This window comes from Corythoichthys intestinalis, chromosome 21 (assembly GCF_030265065.1).
Source record: "Corythoichthys intestinalis isolate RoL2023-P3 chromosome 21, ASM3026506v1, whole genome shotgun sequence".
Classification (NCBI taxonomy): domain Eukaryota; kingdom Metazoa; phylum Chordata; class Actinopteri; order Syngnathiformes; family Syngnathidae; genus Corythoichthys; species Corythoichthys intestinalis.
The window spans coordinates 5,451,775-5,476,996 of NC_080415.1; the positions used below are offsets into that span (position 1 = coordinate 5,451,775).

Below are 25,222 nucleotides of genomic sequence, written 5' to 3' on the forward strand. Positions count from 1 at the left end.
GCCACTTTAATTAAACGAATACTCGAAGCAGCAAAATTTAATTTGAATCTTTTTTTCTAATCGAATACTCGAGTTAATCGATTAATCGTTGCAGCACTAGATTATGCAATATATTATTTTGTAAATTGACTGGATCAACCATATTTTTACACGAGTGACTTTCGGTCTGCCCGATCCTATATAGTTCAATAGCATACAGCACGAATGCTATTTTTAGACCGCATGGCTGCGTGACGTCACCATCGTAAACCAGAAGGAGGTCAACATACTGTAGAAGCGCGCTCGCATACAACCCATGCTAGTACTGCTTGTTTTCTGCTGGTAATCTTTCAAAGAAGAACACTTAAACACTGCAACTATGGAACTTGTACAAACTACTCTTTACATTACGACTGTCCACATATGAAGGACATTTTCTTAATATGTTTACCGAGGCCAAAAACTCATTGAGAAAAAAATGTGAACAATGGATTAAATTGTGCGGACATCCAAAAGACCAGTTTAACACCAGCAAGGTGAAGCCATTCACCTTTATATGCAGTAAACATTTTGTTGGGGGTCATGGTCCTACAGATGACGATCGTGATCCATTGCCTGCCCCGAAGATGTAAGCCATTATGATATTTTTACTTATTTTTTTAGCGTGGCGTTTTGTCGTGCATTGACTCACATATCACACGTGATATTTATGAAAAATCTATTTTATCTAGTTGTTGAGAACTGGGAATTAAGAATTTGTTGTGTGTAAATTTATATGGTCTCCTACCCAGTTACTTGTAGGTAGTACTCCTGCTTTGACTTGCATTTAAATATCACAACAGTCATGAAGGCCTATTTTCCTAAAATGCAGATATTTAAATAAATTAGCCATGTTTGGCCTTGGTCTTTTTGTAGCAAGCCTGTTCATGCCTACAGGTAGGCTCTAGATTTAACAGCTTTACCTTTTCTGTTGTAAAGAAACAACCTTAGTAACGGTGAAGAGTAAAAAAATTAATAGAATTAAGATTTGTTATTAATGAAAAAAATTAAAATGGTAAATGGTAAATGGTGTTATACTTATATAGCGCTTTTCCTGTGTTCTTTGGCTGTCACTGAGTAGCATTTGCGATAGCTACACAAATATAGCAATATAAATTACCCCCAAGGAGGGTCAGAGAGACAACGGTCAGAGAGACAACCAGAGGATATAATATATAAGAAAGACGGGGCATATGGTGGTAAAGGATAGCTTGTTGAAACAGGAGAATGTCATTGTCAGTGGCGTAAGGCAATGCACACAATAAGAAGGTGTCGATAAAAAAGCTACCTCTGGATCAGGTAGGCTCTTTTTCAGCCCTTGACACTCAAGCCATCTCTTTACATTTGCATATTCTTCCACATTTTTACCGGTGAATTTGGCACCGAGGGCATCATTTTCGGACAGAATTGGTAGGTTTAGCTTAGTAAACATTTCGTTCGTACACTATTTACATGCATCTAGCATGGATACAAACGCGAGTTTGACCCCCCTAGCAACAGTTGTTAACGTCATGAATATTAATGAGTAAAGGTGACGTGTTACGTGCAGCATGCTATTGACGTAGCAGGTTTGCGTCTCACTAGAAATAATAAAGTCTGCCATTCATTTCGGGTGCGACACGTTGAACCGCTTCTGGGATGCATCTGAAACGCAACCGCTGTGCAACTGGTGTGCACTCGCTGCTTGTCTTTAATGGCGGCGTTTCACTGACACGCCGCGGATGCGCCTGCTGTATTATATTTCAACTGATTTACACTATTTTGCATCGCTGTTTTATTGTGTCTTGTCTATAGGATGTATAGCGACCAAAAACACCCATTACCATACCTGCTGTTTCTGTTGAATTATCATGTATAAAACTATTCAGTCTTATTTTTTTCTGTTGAAGATTCATCCCAACAATTTGAATAAATATGATCAAGCTTCAAAATAGTTCATTCAGGGTGCTTGGTTGTCAATAGGACATCAATATTACACATTTTCACAAATTTATAATTTTTTTGTTGTCTTTATAGGCCCAAAATGTTGATAAAATTGGCCAGCGTGAAGAAAACAACAGTTTGCACATGTAGGCTGTGTTGTCCAGAAAAACAGGGACTCAACCAGGCCAAGAAAACAATTGAGTCCTCAGGGTGCTGACTGCTACAAACAATCACTTTTCACCTGCATAGGTCAGAAACTCACACTTTCCAAATGTGAGCAGACTAGAATAACTGCCATTTTTAAATCATAATAATGGAATATTACTTTTATATGTGCAAAGTATACTATTACCTTATAGAATAGGAGAATGAAGTTAATGGCAAATGCAACGAATAGAGCCATCATCCTCATGTTGTAGAAGTTCCTGGCAAAATAGTTCTGTGGGAGGAACCAAACTTGTTTAAAAAGTATGGCCAACATCAGATACGCGAATCGCAAAACTAAAAGAAAAAGAGTAAAAATGTGATCTACGTACCAGGAGTTTCCTCTGATAGGCAGATATCTTCTTTGAGACTGCAGACTCCTGCAAGTCAGGTTCATCTTTTGAGATCTTACGCCTTTTCACTTTTGACTTCACCTTTTCATTTTTCTTCTTCACTTCATGTTCAGCACTGAAAAATTGTTCAGCCTTACTTTGGTCACAGTTACAAATAAAATGGTAAATAAATAAAGTGACATAATAAGATTACAAAGCATGCTATTTATGTATATATATTAGGGCTGTCAAACAATTAAAATGTTTAATCAAGTTAATCACAGCTTAAGAATTAATTAATCGTAATTAATCGCAATTCAAACCATCTCTAAAATATGCCATATTTTTCTGTAAATTATTGTTGAAATGGAAAGAGAAGACACAAGACGCAAATGCAAGATGGAAAGTTGGGCAACCATGACTGTCAGTAGTGGCTGCAAATGGTATACAATATGTTCTGCGTTATGTTCAATTAAGTGTGTTAAGAAAAAGATCGTCTCCTTCGCCCAAATGCATGATGAGAAGTTGAGCCACCATGACTGTTAGTAGTGGCTGCCAAAGTTTAAGCCAATTAAAGGCGTGGTCCAATGAATGCCTGTGTCCACTTGCATTTCTCTGCCTTTTCGCTGTCAATGTGCTAAAACGGCGTCATTGTAAACCAGACATGTCCAAAGTCCGGCCCGGGGGCCAAATGCGGCCCTTGGTCAAATTTCATCCGGCCCCCGGCCTCTGTCATAAAATTAATAACGTCTGGCCCGCACACAGACTTAATAAATTAGTCATCAATACTGCTACCAGCATATGAAGTAGCTTACACACTAAATGCTGCTCCTCATTTACCCACGAAAAGGCAGCAGCACTCTAAGCAACATTACCCCGTGTAACCCTCTATTCCGACGCGTCAACCATAGGTGGAAATAGGACTACTTCTTTACTAAAGTACGCAATCTGCCTCATTTGCAAAGGGACAGTCGCTGTTTTTAAAGAGTTCAACGTGAGGCGATATTACCAAACAGGACACGCTGACATTTACGACAAGATTACAGAGAAGATACGTAGCGAGAAATTCAAGCAACTTGAAGCTAGTTTAATTTTACAGCAGAAGTATTTCACAAGAGCCCAAGAGTCGAAAGAGAACATTACAAAGGCTAGTTGCGAGATTGTGGAATTTTTTTTTTTTTTTTTTTTTTTTTTAAACCTGTCCTGTTCAGCTGTTTGACACAGAGAATGGAAGTCTAAGTGCCCGGGTTGTCTGAACAGTTTTAATGTTTCACATTGAGAATCTGATATACTCCCATTGTGATCATTCAAAATACCTTTTTATTATGACAAAGCAGCGAACAGGAAGGGATTATGGGGGGACAGAAGAAAAGCAACACAAGAGAAGAAAGAAAAGAAACACATACACAAACAACAACAAGAAATACATAGAACATCTAGACTAATTATTAATATGCTGGTGCCATCGTCAGCGAGATGTATTTCCGGTTTACACCATGTGGGGGCCTATTGGCCAGTGAAAGAGGGGGACAGGGGAGTCTATAAGCTAAGTGATTGAAAGAGGTAGATTGTACACCAATCAGTTCTGTGATCTAGAACCCAGTAATCATGTGAATCTCTTATGAATGTAAGCCCGTTGGCGACCAACCCTACGCCGCCCCATCGCCAATCCCGGCACCAAGACCCCCAACCCGAGCATGCACTACCGCATCCCGCGGCACGCGAGCCCCACCGGACGCGCGACAGCCACGCAGACGGGCGGAGAAGCCGCGCGGGAGCCAACCCAGGGCCACGGCCCCCACCCAGCCAGGCCGGGGAGGGAGGGCCGGCAGGGGGTCGGGGGGGTCCAGCGCAGCCCATCCCTCCTCCCGCAGCCCAGCAAGGGAGCCATCACCCCCCCCCCCCCCCCCCCCCCCCAGGATCCAGGGTGGTCCCCCGGGCAAATTATTATTATTATTATGGAAATTATTGATAAAAAAAAAAAAATAAGCAAATGTGACACACGGAATGGCTTGCTAAAATTTGCTTAAATATATTGTTCTACGTAAAGGACGTCAGCCAAAGTCGGTCCCCCACATTTTTACCGTACCAAATCTGGCCCCCTTTGCAAAAAGTTTGGACACCCCTGTTGTAAACAGTTTGAGTCGACGCATGAACGGTTCATTCCGTGCATGCGTTAATTGTAGAGGCATGCAAAATTTCCGATTCTTAGATTATTCGCGATTCGGCCATGGAAGATTCGAGAACGATTCACAAATATCCAAATTCTGATAATTGAATTATACCAGGTAAAGTGGAAGTAAAACACAGTCAGCGCGGTCTTTGGGACGCAATGAGGAACGGACCAAGAGTAAATATCATGTTCAACTCATGCCGCTAGATAAAAAAACTAATCATACCTGACTGCGGCTGACAGCCGCTACAAACAACGCCCAGTTGCTAGTTGCTACAAAGATACGGCTACAGTAGATATCATATATATGTAGACAGGGTCCCCCCAGGATTGATAAATCTAAATTCAAGACTTTTAAGACCTTTTTAATGCCATTTCAACTTAAAATTAATACTTTTCTCGCACCCATTATTTAGATCATATTGAATAATATTAAATAAATAAAGCACTGAACATCAAATTTAACCTCAACTACAAAGTGTGTTTGACAAAAGAATGCACATATATTGAAGATACAATTAAAACACATTTAAAGTAACATTATAAAGTCTGCCAGAATTCTTTTAAACACACACACACCCACACAATAATTATGGATAAAAAGAGGAAGAGGACAGGACTCAGACCAGCCATCTCCTGTAACAGGCTAGCCACTCGTGCACCTGCCAAGACCCCAGTGAACATGGCTAACTCCCGAGTTAAAACGGCGAAATTCACATTTATTCGAAAGGCAAACCGAAATGTTTAACCAGGTCCACTGCCTTCGCATGACCCATAAACTGCAACCTAAAGTATCTGGATGTAACTTGACCCCCTAACACATACTCTAAAACAACGGGGATATCGCGGGACTTAACCGTGCAGCAGTTGTGTGTGAAAACAATTTCCCGTGTCAACTGACATGGGAAGCAGTGTGCGTGAAAGCAGGCGTTAAATTCCCGGGTCACCGCAGATGGCTGATGACTTAAATATCATAGCGGCAGCCAATGTAACTTCCTCCCTCTTCGCAGTAAGAGGAAAAGCGGTAAACAAACATCGCAATTATAAACATAGCAAGCTGGAAACAGCCAAATTAAACTGAAAACATGACCAAAATTAAAATGTCAATTATTACGTCGGGCCGGGCCAGGGTTCTTTCTCGCTTACATTTTTGAAATAACTATATATTGACGATGTATGAATGATAAACTAAGGAATACTTGTTATAAAATAAATATTTTGGATAAAAAAAAGAAGGCACTGTACACAGAGCGTGCCTATACACCCTTTTTAATCTTCCCCTCTGCGAGTCCACAAAACTTCATCTGTTTATCCATATTTAACAAACTTTTCCAGCGTTATTTCGTTGTGTAAATAAATTTATAATAATCATATAAATATGTAGTCTATTTAAACATTAAGAAAATGTGCGTTTTTTTTCTGCCAACTCGCTATAAAAGACAGGCTTTTCTGCAGACATCGTCACAAATGTTATCACACAAAACACGGGTCGGGCTTTAATACCCGCGGACCCGTTCGGGTCGGGCTGGACTTTTTAGGCCCGATTTTACCTCTATCTTAAAGTCTAGATGAGCTTAAATTGGCTGCAGTTACGATGTCGGGAATGCTCCCTCCGGAAAAAAAACACAATTTGAGCAACATTATGTTTAACAAACTTTTCCAGGGATATTTCATTGTCTAAATGCATTTATAATGGTCATAAAAATATGTAGACTATTTAAACATTAAGAAAATGTGCGTTTTTTTTCTGCCAACTCGCTATAAAAGACAGGCTTTTCTGCAGACATCGTCACAAATGTTATCACACAAAACACGGGTCGGGCTTTAATACCCGCGGACCCGTTCGGGTCGGGCTGGACTTTTTAGGCCCGATTTTACCTCTATCTTAAAGTCTAGATGAGCTTAAATTGGCTGCAGTTACGATGTCGGGAATGCTCCCTCCGGAAAAAAAACACGATTTGAGCAACATTATGTTTAATAAACTTTTCCAGCGTTATTTCATTGTGTAAATGCATTTATAATGGTCATAAAAATATGTAGACTATTTAAACATTAACAAAATGTGCGGTTTTTTTTCTGCCAACTGAAAATTCGTTACAAAAGACAATTAAGACATCGGGAATGCTCCCTCTGGAACAAAACGCAATATGACCAACATTGTGACAGCCGATGCCGACCAAAAATGACGTAATATCTGAAACAGATCACCAATGGACTCATTTGAAGTACATGAATGGTGGTCTGTTTTGGTGTTCAGAATCCACAATACTTCTACCTGCAGGGTTTTCGTTGCACCGACAAACGGACGCATTCCCGATGCATATGTGGATGGATTCTCCGTTTTGCCGGTTGTGGTAGTTTGGCACGCACGAGCTGCATTTCGATTTGTAGTGCAGTGCATCGTAAAAATTCTATGCGTCATCTTCGTTATGGATTTAAAAAAAAAAAACAAAACTTCGTCACGGATATAATTTAGGTTGCACTGAGATGTTCTTGAAAATTAAAACCACAGTGAAAAAATTCCAGACTTACAACAGCTAATTTAATACTTTTAATACCTTTAATAATGGAAAACTAAATTCAATGCTTTTTTAATACTTTTAATAACCCGCGGGTACCCTGTGTAGAACTAGATGCAAAATGAGAGACGACGTCGGTGTTAGAACATGTATTATTGAACAGAGATGCGAAATGACGGACTTTCCGGCGTAAGTAAACAGCCGCCATCTTAAAGCAGTAGACCTCTCTAGAAGGCTCTGTTGTAGCGAACCTAATGAACTTTTTATCTAAAATACTCCTAAATCGGCAGAATCTTGTCTTTATTCCATCTTTAAATGATGAAATAGTGTTAAAACTTTGACAAAAGTAGACAGAAGGGAAATTATGGAATAACGGGAGCAATTTTAACAACTGTAATAGTTGATTCACAACATTAAATTAATTGAATGTAGTTTAAAGCTGCTGATACAGAATGGGGACTGGAGTTTTTTATTTACTGTTATTTTTGTATATTTGTTTACTGTTATATGTTAACTTGATACTGAAATAGTAGTTTGCTTTGGCCTAGAGGATTTTTGAACAATTTTGGAACTAATGTACAAAACATTAAAACATTTTTTTTTTTTTTAAAAGGAAGGGGGTGCATCAATAATCGTTTTATAATCGAATCGGAGCCTCTGAATCGTAATCGTATTCAAATCGTTAGGTGCCCAAAGATTCCCAGCTCTAGTTAATTGTGTCAAATATTTTAACGTGATTAATTAAAAAAAATAATTACCGCCTGTTAACACGATAAATTTGACAGCCATAATATATATACATTATGTATACATACAGTGAGGAAAATAAGTATTTGAACACCCTGCGATTTTGCAAGTTCTCCCACTTAGAAATCATGGGTGGGTTTGAAATTTTTGTGGTAGGTGACTGTCCGCTATGATAGACAATCGATAAAAAATCCAGAAATCACTGTATGATTTTTTTAACAATTTATTTGTATTATACTGCTGTGAATAAGTATTTCAACACCTGTCAAAATTACGTACAGTAGCCTTTGTTGGGAATTACAAAGGTCAAACTAACTTTTCACCAGACTGCAGCAGGGATTTTGTACCACTGGTCCACACAGATCTTCTCTAGATCAACCAGGTTTCTGGACTCTCACTGAGAAACATGGGGTTTGAGCTTCCTCCAAAGATTTCCTACTGGGTTTAGGTCTGGAGACTGGCTAGGCCCCTCCAGAACCTTGATATGCTTTTTACAAAGCCACTCCTTGGTTATTCTGGCTGTCTGCATCGGGCCAATGTCACGTTGGAAGACCCAGTCTCGACCCATGTTCAATGCTCTAACTGAGGGAAAGAGCTTATTCCCCAAAATCTCACAATACAATGCCCTGGTCATCCAATCCTTAATACAATGCAGTCTCCCAGTCCCATGTGCAGAAAAACAAAGCATGATGCTACCACCTCCATGCTTCACAGTAGGGATGGTGTTCTTGGGATGGTACACATCATTCTTCTTCCTCTAAACACTATGAGTGGAATTAATAAAAACAAAAAGTTCCATTTTGATCTCATATGACCACATGACTTTCTCCCATGACTTCTCTGGATCATCCATATGGTCACTGGCAAACCTAAAACAGGCCTGGACATGTGCTGGTTTAAGCAGAGGAACCTTGCGAGCCATGCATGATTTTAAAACATGACGTCTTAGTGTATTACCAACAGTAACCTGTGAAATGGTGGTCCCAGCTCCTTTCAGGTCATTGACCAGCTCCTCTTGTGTAGTTCTCAGCTGATACCTGACCACTCTTAGGATCATTGAGACCCTATGAGGTAGATCTTGAATAAATCCCCAGTCCGAAAGAGATTAACAGTCATGTTTACCTTCTTCCTGTTAGGGCCTCTGCCCCTCCCTCCTGAGGCCCGACCCACCTTGGGCAAGTGGACATGTTTTTATCTGATTAAGGTTGGGATGTCTGACGGGTGGAGCGGCCACAGGTGCGAGCAATGACCATCCATCCATCCATTATCTTCCGCTTAGTCCGGGGTCGGGTCGCGGGGGCAGCAGCTTTAGCAGGGAAGCCCAGACTTCCCTCTCCCCAGCCACTTCAGCCAGCTCCTCCCGCGGGATTCCAAGGCGTTCCCAGGCCAGCCGAGCGACATAGTCTCTCTAGCGTGTCCTGGGTCGACCCCGGGGCCTCCTGCCGGTGGGACATGCCCGGAACACCTCTCCAGGGAAGCGTCCAGGAGGCATCCGAACCAAATGCCCGAGCCACCTCAACTGGCTCCTCTCAACGCGTAGGAGTAGCGGCTCGACACCAAGCCCCTCCCGGATGACCGAGCTTCTCACCCTATCTCTAAGGGAGAGCCCGGACACCCTGCGGAGGAAACTCATTTCGGCCGCTTGTATCCGGGATCTTGTTCTTTCGGTCACGACTCACAGCTCGTGACCGTAGGTTAGGGTAGGAACGTAGATCGACTGGTAAATCGAGAGCTTCGCCTTTTGGCTGAGCTCCTTCTTCACCACAACGGACCGGTGCAGAGTCCGCATCACTGCAGACGCTGTACCGATCCGCCTGTCAATCTCCCGCTCCCTCCTACCCTCACTCGTGAACAAGACCCCAAGATACTTGAACTCCTCCACTTGGGGCAGGATCTCATCCCCGACCCGGAGAGGGCACTCCACCCTTTTCCGGCTGAGGACCATGGTCTCGGATTTGGAGGTGCTGATCTTCATCCCAACCGCTTCACACTCGGCCGCGAACCGCCCCAGTGAGAGTTGGAGGTCACGGCTTGATGAAGCCAACAGCACCACATCATCTGCAAAAAGCAGAGATGCAATGCTGAGGCCACCAAACCGGACACCCTCAACGCTTCGGCTGCGCCTAGAAATTCTGTCCATAAAAATTATGAACAGAATCGGTGACAAAGGGCAGCCTTGGCGGAGTCCAATCCTCACTGAGAACGAATTCGACTTACTGCCGGCAATGCGGACCAGACTCTGACACCGGTCGTACAGGGACCGGACAGCCCTTAACAAGGGGCTCGGTACCCCGTACTCCCGGAGCACCTTCATCAGGACTCCCCTAGGCACACGGTCGAACGCCTTCTCCAAATCCACAAAACACATGTGGACTGGTTGGGCGAACTCCCATGCACCCTCGAGGACCCTGCCGAGGGTGTAGAGCTGGTCCACTGTTCCACGGCCGGGACGAAAACCACACTGCTCCTCCTGAATCCGAGATTCGACTTCCCGACAGACCCTCCTCTCCAGCACCCCTGAATGGACTTTACCGGGGAGGCTGAGGAGTGTGATCCCTCTATAATTGGAACACACCCTCCGGTCCCCCTTTTTCAAAAGGGGGACCACCACCCCGGTCTGCCAATCCAGAGGCACTGTCCCCGATGTCCACACAATGTTGTAGAGGCGTGTCAGCCATGACAGCCCCACAACATCCAGAGCCTTTAGGAACTCCGGGCGGATCTCATCTACCCCTGGGGCCTTGCCACCGAGGAGCTTACCAACCGCCTCAGTGACTTCAACCCCAGAGATCGAAGAGCCCATCTCAGAGTCCCCAGACTCTGCTCCCTCAAAGGAAGGCGTGTCGGTGGAATTGAGGAAGGCTTCAAAGTATTCTCCCCACCTACTCACGACGTCCCGAGTCGAGGTCAGCAGTACACCATCTTCACTATACACAGTGTTAATGGTGCACTGCTTTCCTCTCCTCAGACGCCGGATGGTGGACCAGAATTTCCTCGAAGCTGTCCGGAAGTCGTTTTCCATGGCCTCGCCGAACTCCTCCCATGTCCGAGTTTTTGCCTCGGCGACTGCCGAAGCCGCAGTCCGCTTGGCCAGCCAGTACCTGTCAGCTGCCTCCGGAGTCCCACAGGCCAAAAAGGCCTGATAGGCCTCCTTCTTCAGCTTGACGGCATCCCTTACCGCTGGTGTCCACCAGCGGGTTCGGGGATTGCCGCCACGACAGGAACCAACCACCTTACGGCCACAGCTCCGATCGGCCGCCTCAACAATGGAGGTGCGGAACATGGCCCACTTGGACTCAATGTCCCTCACCTCCCCCGGGACAAGGGAGAAGTTCTGCCAGAGGTGGGTGTTGAAACTCTTTCTGACGGGATTCTGCCAGACGTTCCGAGCAGACCCTCACAATACGTTTGGGCCTGCCAGGTCTGGCCAGCAACTTCCCCCACCATCGGAGCCAACACACCACCAGGTGGTGATCAGTTGACAGCTCCGCCCCTCTCTTCACCCGAGTGTCCAAAACATGTGGCTGCAAGTCCGATGACACGATTACAAAGTCGATCATTGAACTGCGGCCTAGGGTGTCCTGGTGCCAAGTGCACATGTGGACACCCCTATGTTTGAACATGGTGTTCGTTATGGACAAACCGTGACGAGCACAGAAGTCCAATAACAGAACACCACTCAGGTTCCGATCGGGGGGGCCGTTCCTCCCAATCACGCCCTTCCAGGTCTCACTGTCATTGCCCACGTGAGCGTTGAAGTCCCCCAGTAGAACGAGGGAGTCCCCAGAGGGGGCGCTCTCCAGCACACCCTCCAAGGACTCCAAAAAGGGTGGGTATTCTGAGCTGCTGTTCGGTGCATAAGCGCAAACAACAGTCAGGACCCGTCCCCCCACCCGAAGGCGGAGGGAGGCTACCCTCTTGTCTACGGGGGTAAACCCCAATGGAGAGGCACCAAGCCGGGGGGCAATAAGTATGCCCACACCTGCTCGGCGCCTCTCACCGTGGGAAACTCCAGAATGGAAGAGAGTCCAACCCCTCTCGAGAGGATTGATACCAGAACCCAAGCTGTGTGTGGAGGAGAGTCCGACTATATCTAGTCGGAACTTCTCTGCCTCACCCACCAGCTCAGGCTCCTTCCCTGCCAGAGAGGTGACATTCCATGTCCCAAGAGTTAGCTTCTGCAGCTGGGGGTTGGACCGCCAAGGCCCCCGCCTTTGGCTGCCGCCCAACTCTCTACGCACCCGACCCCTTTGGCCCCTCCCACAGGTGGTGAGCCCATGGGAAGGGGAACCCATGTTGCCTTTTCGGGCTGTGCCCGGCCGGGCCCCATGGGGACAGGCCCGGCCACCAGACGCTTGCCTTCGAGCCCCACCTCCAGGCCTGGCTCCAGAGGGGGGCCCCGGTAACCCGCGTCCGGGCAAGGGAAACTGGAGTTCATTTCTTTTTCTCATCATAAGGGGTCAGTTTGAGCCATGCTTAGTCTGGCCCCTCACCTACAGGACTGTCTCATAAAATTAGAATACACAATATTCTATTTTCCTGAGACAGTCCAGTATGTCCATTTATTCACATTGTACGTATGTATTTCTTATTATTCCCATACTATAATCATATATTGAGTCATTTCTCTTAGTTAATTCATTTTCATATCGCTTGGCATATTCACTGGGTGGCTGTAACCTGTGACATTATTTTGATTAGATATGATTGATAAGCTTTTTTCCACTATCAAGGCCATCGATGTCATTCAGTTAATGTTGTTGTGGTACACAGCTGTGCAGGGAATTTCACATACGCGGAGAGTAAGGAGCATATTTCAATCACAACTTGGCGACTGCTCGTAAAAGCCGAGCGTGCTCTCCCTTCACTCTCCTGCGTGATGCGTTCAATTGTGTTCACGAAAAAAACAGTGATCACAAAATAATGACAGTCTTGAAGGTGTAGTAAATTTGCCGCCGGCGAGTCATGAGTTTGCGGTTCAGAGGTAAAACGCATGATGACATAACATATGAGGCTGCTCCTTTCTACGCATGCGGAGTTTATGCAAATGCAGGCGTACCTTGCAGAAGCGGTGGGCCTTCAACGCACTTAAACGTAAGTGAGGACAGGTATAAAAATAGTCGGCGAAATACCCTGGAGAAAATTATCTGTCCTAGTGTAGCCAAGCCAAGGGAGCCCATGATTTACAAATATTCAAGATGCTTATTGCAGCTATCCAGTGACCCCCCCTTCACATCTGGGCAGCGACTCCACAGGAGTGTGTAGGGGGGTTGCCTGCTTGAATGCTTATTTGAGTGCTCTATTGTTTGACAAAGCCCAGTAGTCAGTTTGGTATCGGGGTCATTTGACGCCTTTCTGGTCTTTCTTTATAGCCAACAACAACAACAACAAAAAAAGGGACTTCCAATGTCAGACCCGGCTGCAGAAAGAAATTACAGGGGGGGCATTACATTTTTTGGGGGGGGCACACTTCTTCAATGAAAATTTAGCCGTAACAGTGGCGTTTTTACCCGTTATATTTTCTGATGATAGTGTCAGTCAGTGACATGTTGACTTTCGGCCGCGTCTTTGTCATGGCTTGAGTTCGTCTTTAGTTTCTTGAAAAAAAAAACACGGATGTCCATTCCAATTTGAATTAGCAACGGAGGAGCTGCTCAATCGCCATTTCTGTAACCGGAGCTATCCCTATCCAATCGCAGTACACAATAACAGGTGTTGTGCCGAAAAATAGCCGCCCCGCGTGAAATGTCCCCCCTGACGGGAACGCTTATTTATAACGCTTTAATGAGGTGAAAACATTAAATGTTTTCATGGATTCGTTACAGTAATGGATTTACGACTGTAAAATCACTTTTAAATAAATAAATTAGACAAAATACTAGTACTTTATTTTACTAACAAATCGTGGACTGGGCCACAAAACCATCTTTGAACAGAAATGTATTAGTGTACAGGTTTTCACGACCATATCTCAATGACAATCACACAGTTATGACATTTAGTTCAAGCAGAGTAACATAATACATATATTCACGGTATAAGAAAGTCGTTTCCATGTCCATCGATTGGTAAGAAAAAGCTGTATGAGTGACGTGTGGGCGCTCAACAATAAAATAAATAAACAAATAAATAGAATAAACGCTCAATAAAGCGTTATAAATAAGCGTTCCCGTCGGGGGGTCGGTGGGGGGACATTTCACGCAGGGCGGCTATTTTTCGGCACAACACCGGCTACTCAGCCCGCCCCCCCTTATCCGTGCTTGGCTAGAAATTGCCTACATTCGCTGCTCTGATTGTGTCGACAGATTAAGATAGGATGACTAGAGCAGTGTTTTTCAACCTTTTCTGAGTCACGGGACGTTTTTACGTTGGAAAAAATCTTGCGGCACACCACACCAAAATGTTCCAAAATTACTTTCTGTATAGTATATTTAATTATAAAATAATTTCTCAGTATTTATACTTACTCAGTGTGAAACGTTTAGCAATTAGGCTTGAAAAACTATCAGACAGGGGACTTAAGCAATGCATTTAAGCACATCAGGGCTGGTCGTCTCGCTGACAATGGCTTTGCAGACAGGTAGTATTAACGTCTCTGCCACAGTTTGGGACTTTTGGGATTTAGCAACAAAGTAACTGGCTTTCAGGGCGTTCTTATTTACCTTTGTAGTTTTCCTCAAAAAAGTTGCCCATTTCTCTGTGTTTTCACGAAGGCGTACAAAATAATCCATCAACTTGTTCTGAAGCGACTGGGGTTCATTTGGAGATGAGTTTAAGCTTGTATGGCGCCATGGCGCTAGATAGCCGCTCGTGTCACGTTCAAGAACTGCTCGGATTTCTAGGTATCTCCCACCTAGCTGTCCTCGATAATGTGTTGGAATAAAATAAAGAGGGTGGATTAACGGTCGTCACATATGGATAAAATGGAAAGGACACTTTTGTATATATCGACACTTGACGAGTCAAATAATGAACAGTAGAAGTGCTGGGGTCCACATTGTTACGGAGAGCAAGGTGGCTGACGGCTAGAAATCCGAGCAGTTCTTGAACGCAACACGACTCATCTGCACACAACTGAGAACTTTTTCCACATTCCTTCCTTCCTACTGCAACTTTGCCCGACGATGTTAAAAAAAGCGACATTGGATAATTTCTCGCGGCGGCGGCACAATCGATTGAAAAACACTGGAATATAGGGTTCATTCTCCCCGTGTGTGTGTGTTTTTGTGGAAGATTAAAAAAAAAAAAAATTACACAGTACAGTTTAATCGAGCTAGGGCGGGCACAGCCGTCCCTCAGGGCGGCCACGGCCCCCTAATGCCCGCCCATGCCGCCGGGTCATTCCAATTTTAAACCCTTGTACACGTTCCCTCAATTGTTGTTTGCTCTTGGGTCAAATCTTGTTTTCCGCATTCGCAGACTGTAACAATGGGTAAGGAAGTCGGCAACTTCATCAGGTTTTTAATAATTTATTTCAGAACTTGTGCAACACAACACGGCTACTGTCCGCTGTAGCTGACGTAACAACATGAAAAAAAGGAAAAAGTTCCTTCTATACCCCACCTCTCTCTCTCTCTCTCTCTCTCTCTCTCTCTCTCTCTCTCTCTCTCTCTCTCTCTCTCTCTCTCTCGTCAATCACACGGTGCTTTCAGCAACAGCATGCAAAACACAACTGCTACATTAGAACCCGATTCGTTACATTATTATTCTTATTATATTTTTTATTTGTAATTTATTTGTTTTGCGATGTGTAATTGCTATTTCTAATTGTACCAGCAGTATTTATGATGCATTTAGCGTAGGTTTTTGGGCTGTGGAAAAAATTAATCAAATTCTAAAGTATTCTTATAGGAAACTCCCGCTCGACATACGACCATTTCAACTTACAAACAAGGTCCTGGAATGAATTAAATTTGTATGTAGAGGTACCACTGTATCAAAAAAAAAAATAAAAAAATGGAAGAAACCTATTAAAGGTTACTTTTTCAGAGAAGTAACTATCACTCTTCATTTTTCAAAAGTAACTTCAACAAAACTGACCATGTACCGTTTGATGAAATATGAGCATGTTTTATTATGTGTGTTAAAATAAAAAGTTGTGGAATTTTGAATTGGCCCCCGCATACAAATTTTTTTTTTGTTTGCTAATTTTTTTTTTGTTTTGTTTGCGTGCCTAAGATTACATTGGGACAATCCTGCAACAAACTAATCAAATCATAAAAGAATGCACATCGCTTACTTTTTCTTAGGTTCACATGGAGTATCTGGTGTTGCATCCTTCGTTTCTTCGAAGGAAGATATTTTTGACTGAAATGGGAAAAACAACAGTTTGAATATCATGTGCAAATACCATCCATTTCTCTTTCCTCTTCTCATTACAAGACACTCAATAAGTATTTGCACTTTTGTAAATTAATTTGAGTACTGCAAACTCAAACAATTTGTTAAAATCCAATTAAGGCTAATCTGACTCCTATAACTTGAAATAATCGAGTAACAGCAAGTTTGCATATTTTTTAAGCAAAGTCAGCTTATGATATTCTACAGTGTACCTTTTAAAACAACTTTATTCGTCAAGGACAGCGGCAGCCCGTGTACAGTTTACTAAACTACGCACAGATTACTAAACTCGGGGTACAGATTAGCTATATATATTTTTTTACCCTGGCACCCAAGGGGGCTCCGTAATATTGATTTACTCAAAAAAACTTTTTTTTTTTTAAAGGGAACCACGGATAGAATGACATGTAGTTCTTGAAAGATAAATGCTAGTTCGAGTTATAATAATTTGATATTAAAACCCCTCGTATTGTTTTTGTTTTAATGAAATTTGTAACATTTTAAACCAAAAAATTAACTAGCAGCCCTGCATTGTTGTTGACGTCCCAGGGCGGTGATGTCACATGGCCATGTTGACTGTACTTCCACAGTGTCACTCTTTAACTATGTAAGGTAGTGATTTAAATAAGCCACAAGGTGTCAATGGCGAGTTTAAGGTTAATTAGAGATCAAGCCAATGAGTGCATTCTGTCCCTTGACTGATGCCGTAGTTTTCTTTTTATTTCACAGTACGGGTCCATTGTGCCTTATGTTCAATTGTATGTTGAAAATCTAAGACACCTGATAATGCCTCCCAGCATCATAGTTTGTACTGTGTTGTGACTAAATATTGCCATCCAGTGTTAGTGAGTTGCTAAAATGTTTAAACAGAGTTTGACCAAAGTTTGTGTAAGTTTTATGTGTATTTTGCATATCTATTTTGATTGCGAATTTGTGAATGACAGTTGTCTTTGCATTGTTGTTTAACTGTGTGAGAATAGAGCCTCACTAATACAGATTGAAGCACTCTTCTTTTTGGGAACATTATTTTTTGAGAGATATGAATATAATTTTTGTTGTATTTTCACTATATGATACTGATTTTCAATTCTATGTTGTGAAGAAGGAGTTGCCGAAGCCTATGCCAATAAACGGCACGGTCCGAGCTACGAATCTGAACGCCTGTGTCCACTCGCCTTTCTCTCTGCCTTACACCACTTCACCCTAGATCTCAATGTGCAAAATAAGGCATCATTATAATCTGTTGAGTAGAAAATGATACGAATAGCTAGCAATCAAACTTTTGAAAACAAGTTTTTTACACTTATACGTTTTCCGTGTTGCTTATTCACCGGGAAGCAAGCTTCTGGAGCAAAATCTGATAAGTCTGTGAACAGCGGCAGGATGATGAACAATCTGGACATCTGCTTTTACGTGACAAAAATAAGGTAAGACGTCATTAGACGCCGTTAGATGTCTCGGTGGAGCAAAACTGCATCAACGTTTTTGTGTGCTTTGATGCACGGACTGTCTGCAAAAATAATCCATCTACTGTGTTTCACAGTATACCCTAATCATACGTAAAGCACACGACAGCTCTAGATGCTAACTATCTGCATAATAATATTAGAATAAGTTTGATCATGCAATAGTTTCCCGTGAAGATCTGCAAACAGTTTTTAACATCAAACTATCCTGCTCTTGTCACTAGAGTAGGAGAGTGCTATCACTAGCGAACTTGACACATGAATGCTACTCGTCTCATCCCGTCTTTCCTGTTCATCTTGCTTTTGCTGTCCTTCTCATTAATGTTTCACTCGGGTTCAAATTGGAAGGGCAGAACCGATGACATGTATATGAGTGACACTGTGGAAGTTCGGCAGCGTACCCATGTGACGTCACCGCCCTGCCCCGTCAACAACAATGGCGACCTACCAGTTAAAAATAATTTTACAAATTTTATTAAAACGAAAATATTAAGAGGGGTTTTAAAATAAATTATAAATAGTACATTTATCTTTCAAGAACTCTCTATCCGTGGTACCCTTTAAGGTGACCTCTAATAAATGCTGAAAACGAGTATACAGTCTAGAGGGAATACCATATCGTCAAGACAAAACTCAAATATAACAACTAAGTCGAAAGTAAAAACTGTGCACATCCTTTGGTTATCTTCAACCCTTCTGAAAATCTGTGCCTCTAAATGCCAATCTCCAAATTGCATCTATATTTATTTTATTTAGCATATTAATTTGGATTACAGACAGTGTAAAGGGCTTATGTGTGTTTTCTGCCCCAAAATCTTCTGTCTGGACCTGAGTTAATATAATTACTTTTGTTTTTCCCATCCTCACCTGATGCATTTGTCTGAGCTCGTGAGTAGGAGCTACTGGGGCACCACAAGCGGGCGGGGAAGGAAGAGGGGAGTTGAGAATTTCAGTTAGATTTGCATTGGGGTTGTGGGGACTGATTTTATATTTTCCTCCCTCTCTCCGTAAGTCTAGGCCAAAAATATCTGAAAGTAGCTCAGTGTCACCGGGATTGACAGCTAAGTATGCCAGGTCATCCTTCATGGAGCTCCTGTCTGATGTTTTTCTTTTCTTTTCCTCCCCTTCCAGCCTGACCACATCCTGGGTGGGATCAGGCATGCTAGCCAGTAGCTCAGACACCTGAGGAATGACATTAAAGTTTAGTTTTGTGTAAAACTGTTAAAAATGGATTGCTTATTGCTCTGTCAAATCAATACCTTTAAGTGCTTGGCTCCGTCACCCAGATTGCCTCCAAAAAGATTATTGTAGAAAATCCTCCAAAATCCTCGAACTACACTAAAGGCAATATGAAGGAGGCCTTGTAATACAGACCAGTAGAATGAAAGTAGGGTGGTCACCATGTCTTTTGATGTCATACTCTTTAACTTCTTCATCTGCTTCTTAAAACTCTTCATAGACAGTACCTGCGAAATCAGACCGAACCTATAAGCTGATCTATCTATGCTGAGGTATTTAAAGGAGCATTATGTAAGATTTGTACTTCAAATATTCATTAAATGGCTCTAATATTTCAGTAGACATGAAAGAAACATTCATTCGTTTATCTTCTGAACCTCTTATCGTCACAAGGGTCAAGGTAGTACTGGTGCTGGTGTGGCAGGGTTCACCCTAAACTGATTTCCAGCCAGTGGCAAGGCACGTAGAGACAAACAACCATTCACGCACACACTCACAACCTCTGGACAATTTGAAGTGTTCAATCGTCTACCCACTTCTGATCATTAGTAGTAAGGCTGCAACAACTAATCAACTAAAGCAACAATTGGTAACTTTTCAGTTTTGGTCGATTTTAGCGACGCCGGTGGACAAAAGTGGTAGTATTTTGTAGTGTTGCATCGATACCATTGTTTGAGCCCGATACCGATGCCGATACCTGGCTGTGCAGTATCGGCTGATACCGATAACCGTTTGGATACCACTCTGTTTGCAAAAAGAAAAGAATTTTTTTTAAAAAATACTAATTAAAAAAAAATATATATATATATATATATATACATGTATATATACATGTATATATATGTATGTATAAGGGATGCACCGATACGATACAGTTAAGTCATGGTTCGGTACGATTTTCGATACCATTCAATACATTTAATGCTCTGAAACAGAAAATACAACTGTTATCTATTTATTTATTGTGTTTTTTTATTTGCTAACAAGCAAAAATAACAATGCCATCATATAAACAAGCATTTCAGTGCATAATATTTATGTGCTTACTTCTTACTGATCTGAAGAAATTTTGTATTAAAGTGCTGATTAATTCGTTTATTTGTCGTATCACACCAGCCAAAGGTGCTGCAGGGTTTTGTTGCTGCACCAGGGAGAGGCGTGTGAGCCTTTATGTGTTTCAAAAAGTTCCCGTTCACTCCGAGATTGGACGTCCACAAGTCCGACAACTGTGGCACCATTAGACTTACGAGGAAGTGAGTAAACATCGTGTTTTGTATTATGTCAAATACTAGGATCATGGCGCACGTTTTAATATGGAGGTGGCTTCCATTTTGTGGCTGACAATGCTCCTTGTCCACCGAAAACGCCACTCGGCCGACGACTGGCGGCTTGTCGCACAGCCCCCTCTGTCCTATTCGAGTGCCTGCCGGGAAAGCGTTATACTCGGCTTATGCTCGTGCAGTTCTCCATATCGTCCAGACTTCCAGCCACCTCTGCCCCTTCAAGTGCCTGGTTATAGACCACTATCCTTGGGTTGGGCTCGGGCAGCTACGCCCTCCTCCGACGTTTGCCGGTTTGTCCGGTGGTCATTCTCCAGCTGCTTCCCCAGCAAACGAGCTCTCCTGGCCGCAGCAGGGAAACAACGAGCTATAACTTGCTCGCCGCCTTGGGTTTGCCAAACGGTGAAGACAATAAAAACCCAGCCGCCGTGTGACAAGATCCAGGGTAGTTTTGTGTGATTTTATGCATCGAAAGGCAAGAATAAGACTTTGAAATGCTGCTCAGTTCAGGTTAGCATGTCGGCCAGCTGTCACACCTACTGTTTTGTTTACGCTCTTTCCTCCGTCTCTGAAGCCGGGGCAGGGAAATGACAAAAGCCGTGCTAACTCTGGTGGCATAAAATATCGTTTTGGAGGTCTAAGAAGTCTCCAGTTTTGAACATTATGCAGTAATTTTGCCACGTCGCACTGAATAAATGCAGTTTTAATATTTCATATTCCATTTAGCAGTAGACAGTTATTTATCATGACCATAGCATTTATTTAGCAATTGGGGAAAAATACTTAGATAAAAGAAAATATCCTGTAAAAATATTGGAGTAGATAGATTGAAACAATGACATTTTGCTGCTCTCTTAGTCACATTTTTCTCTTTCTGAATAATTCCCCCTCAATGGGCTGAATTCTAATCAGATGAAATCGAGACCCTGCCGACTTCATACTCCAGCTGGGGACGCTAGAGCGCTATAATGACAGGCAGGGCTAAACAGCAGATTAAAAGACTAATTTCTCGTCATTTACGCTTTGGCAAATTGTTGTATATAGTAGAATCATCTCAAAATATGATTCTAATTCACATAATAATGCTATCTATTTTTTATGCTGTCACAGGCACTTTCAGGAAGACTGCATTTTTCATGAGGACCAGTGCACACTCGTACAGTGTCGTAAAATCATCAATCAATCAAAAATCAATCTCCCGGGCGCCTGCTGATGGAATAAACAACATACCTGTTTCAGCGGCTGTGTGAAGGATGAACAGTAATAATGTATTAAATCCAGTTGTGGCTAAAGAATAGCATATGACGGTTAGCAACTGTCTGGCTTAGTGTGGCTAAAAGCCACACCCACCCCACCCCACCTAAACTTGTCAGCGCACACAAGTTCGGTTGGTGGGGAGGGGGGTGTCACGCCAGCGAGTGAAAGCCGGGCCAATGTTTATTCTGTATATAATGGTAGCCTGCCTTTTTTTTCCTCCTCAGACAAAACCTTTTTTCTCTTTTGTTGCTCTGCCATCTTTGCAATATTTGCATGAAAGCGTTTGCATCGACTTTCGTCTTTATAACAAAGGGGAAAGGGGGAAGTGACGTATGCCGTAAAGCAATCAGCATATTTGTAGTTCACATCCTTCTTGAAAATTCAATGCAGAATAAAGTCTGACCTTAATCAATAGCATGGCATTGTACCGCAGTGCAATCAGAGCCATGCGAATGGTGGTAATTGAAAAGAAGCTCCTCTCGGGATTTTCCACATCTGGCCTGTCTTGCTCACTGTCCTCTTTCACAGCAGAGCGCTCTCCTGTGTCTGACATCTGGGCGGCCAGTTGCATTTCAAAGATGGTGTCCTCGCAGAAATTCACAAATAATTCCATCTTTTCCTTTTCGCCTCCTTCATTAACCACATCAAAGATGAACTGGCGCTTGGATTCTTTCACCTAAAGTTGGGTTGCGTTTGAAAAAAGATTGTGACTTGAAAGCTGAAAGCAGGTCAATCCATCAGAAATACAGTGGTATGAAAAAGTATCTGAACCTTTTGGAATTTCTCACATTTCTGCATAAAGTCACCATCAAACGTGATATTATCTTTGTCAAAATCACACAGATGTAAAACAGTGTCTGCTTTAACTAAAACAACCAAAAAATTTATAGGTTTTAATATTTTAATGAGGATAGCATCCAAACAATGACAGAAGGGGGAAATAAGTAAGTGAACCTTCTGCCTAAGGAGACTTAAAAAGCAATTGAGAAACAGAGTAACAAAATATACGTTATGGAGTGACCAAGTCAAAGTCCAGGCTTGAACCCCGTTGAGATGATGTGGCATGACCTAAAGACAGCGATTCATGCAAGCCATCCCAGGAATCTGACTGAACTACAGCAGTTTTGTAGAGAAGAATGGGCCAAATTAGTCCTGATCGATGTGCCAGATGGATCTGCAGTTACAGGAAGCATCTGGTTGAAGTTATTGCTGTCAAAGGGGGGGGGGGGGGGGGGGTCACAAAATATTAAACGTGATGGTTCACTTACTTATTTTCCGCCCTTCTGTCATTGTTTGCATACTGTCGTCATTAAAATATGAAAACCTATGAATGTTTGGGTGGTTTTAGCTAAAGCAGACACTGTTTTTTTCATCTGTGTGATTTTGACAAAGATCAGATCACATTTGATGGTGATTTTATGCAGAAATGTGAGATACTTTTTTTATACCACTGTAGGATATGAATTTATAACTTACCTGAGGTTTCTCCCACTGTGTTCGACTTGACTCACTGATTTCAAAGTAGACCCTCTCGATACGCTTGGCGCTGCCCATGATCTCGATCCTTCCCAGGAAGGGTTGAAAGTAGTTGAGAACACTCCCTGCCAGCTCCAGGAAGGTGTGAAGTCGGTTGTCATGAGGCATGTGCTCGGACAAGTTGGTCAACAAAACTGCTACATTGAAGCCAATGTCCTTTAAATCAAAGTAGAGTTTAGAATTACATTACCTATTTATACCCAGTTGATAGTTTCTGGCATTTATTACTACATAAACGTCCAAAGCTGAAGATGGAGCAAGGCCGATATGTTACTGGAAAATGAGCATTTGCAACTATGTGAACGGTTGTTTGGGCAAACGAGGGTTCAATGTACATTACAAGAAATGAATTAAAACCTTTTTAAAAATGGATTTTACCTTAGCTGGTTCATGGAAACGCTTCACAAATTCCTCATAGTCCAGGAGTTCGTTTTCATCAGTTTCAGCGCAGGAGAGAAGGAACTCTGTTTCAGACTGGGTGTAGTGTTTATGGTTCTCCATTGCCTTCTGAAAGTCTCTCTTGGAAATGACACCTTTCATTTCATTTGTGAATCGATATGATTAGAATGATCATAGGCTTCATTTTATGTTTATGAAAAACAAGAAAAAGACTTGCCTTTTCCATCAGGATCATACTCTTTAAAAGCATCTGAGGAAGTGACGTCTTTCAGCTTGAGGAACATATCAAAGAACTTAAGAATCATTTCCACATTGTTTGATGATTCCACAAGCATATCAACCATCTGCTTTCCAATGGTTCCATTCACTACATTACCTGTGAATAAAATTGGAATTTACAAAACTGACGTTTCTTGATAATTGATAGATTAGATATGATATGCCGGGTGTCCTCTGGCTTCTGTTTTAAAACTAACATCCAAATTTATTAAAACAGTGCAGGACTCCAGACTGTGACCAAATGATTGCATTGTGTGACTAAATTTAGAGCCATTGCGAGTATTTTTTTCATCTACTCGCACATGCGCGACCAGTAACATTGCAGATTTTTTTTTTTTTTTTGTCTGTTTTTGTTGCTGACAAACTCCTTCACGGTTAAAGCCACTTGTTGGCGGTAATGTAACTAGCTGGTTTGCCAAGGCAAAATACAATAGAAGAAAAAGAACGTGGCGGTGGGCGATGTGTGAAGCAGTTGCCGCTGGGGTCAGCCCCACTCCGACTTGATGCCGAGCAAACTGGAGTGTATAAAATATGCATATGGTACCCAAGTCATATAGACACACATTGCTTTCACTTTCGTGACATTTTTTGGACTGTCAGGTTGTCGGCACTTGCAGGCGAACAAGACTCACGAAACAGGTGCACGGAGAGGCTCCGCCTGTCTTGACGAATGTTATGCACTGGTCGTCCCCGGTTGTAGTGTCCACATCCAGGAAATATACGCCACACCATAATTGTCATTTTCCAAGGGGTGAGTGCACAACTGCGTAACGATTGTAACATCCCAAGTAACAATGCTAGACTTCTTAGTTGTTTTCTCAAGATTTATTTCAATCGCAACTCGGCGACTGCTTGTTAGAGCGTGACCCCTTTCTCCCTCCAGTGTGATGAATGCTGTATTTTAAGCCAAAAGAACCGTTGCATTTGATAGAACAATATGTTTATATGCTGCTATAGTAGTTTCATGGCGCATTAAGTCCCCTGAACTATTTTTAATTTGTTCGTTTTACCCTGGAGACCCCTGTTTACAGACACCGCGCAACCACTTTTGTTTCAACCCAGCCATAAAAAGACGGCAATGAATTATATTTATTACTTGAAATGTCTATCATTTTTAGCTTAGAATCATTAATTGATGTCTAATATTTAGTTTTAAAAAATGACTTTAAAAAAATTATTCACTCGCATATTTTAAACTTTTAAACAAATTACTTCACAATGAAAAAAATTGTGTCTGTAAATAGGTCACAGATATCTATCGCTTAATTGTATTTTATTTGTTACTGTCGCATTTTCACGATATTTTAGATAATATATAATCGATCCAAACAAAGAAAAATTGGAAAAACAAAAAAAATTAAAAGGGTAACGATTTGAAAAAGAAAATCTCGACCACTGCTTGATGTCTGCGATTTCTGCATTGCGACCCTTGTTATATTACCGTGTTTCACCCATAAAATCCCCAAAAAGTCCGTGTCTTGACACTCGGTGAGATATGCTACACAGTTTT

The 25,222-nt window shown here is 42.3% G+C and overlaps 1 protein-coding gene across 3 annotated transcripts in view; it reads right to left on the minus strand.

The window, feature by feature from the left end:
* Positions 1-25,222, minus strand: part of ryr2a (ryanodine receptor 2a (cardiac)) — a 356,843-nt gene that overhangs the window by 56,525 nt on the left and 275,096 nt on the right. For all 3 annotated transcript variants that reach the window (XM_057825571.1, XM_057825570.1, XM_057825572.1), the window contains 9 exons: positions 23,651-23,809; positions 23,413-23,567; positions 22,975-23,190; positions 21,902-22,174; positions 18,982-19,188; positions 18,590-18,904; positions 16,156-16,223; positions 2,478-2,613; positions 2,294-2,380 (listed from right to left, as the gene is read on the minus strand). In XM_057825571.1, coding sequence (XP_057681554.1) covers positions 2,294-2,380; positions 2,478-2,613; positions 16,156-16,223; positions 18,590-18,904; positions 18,982-19,188; positions 21,902-22,174; positions 22,975-23,190; positions 23,413-23,567; positions 23,651-23,809 — 1,616 coding nt within the window. The remainder of the gene's footprint in view (positions 1-2,293; positions 2,381-2,477; positions 2,614-16,155; positions 16,224-18,589; positions 18,905-18,981; positions 19,189-21,901; positions 22,175-22,974; positions 23,191-23,412; positions 23,568-23,650; positions 23,810-25,222) is intronic.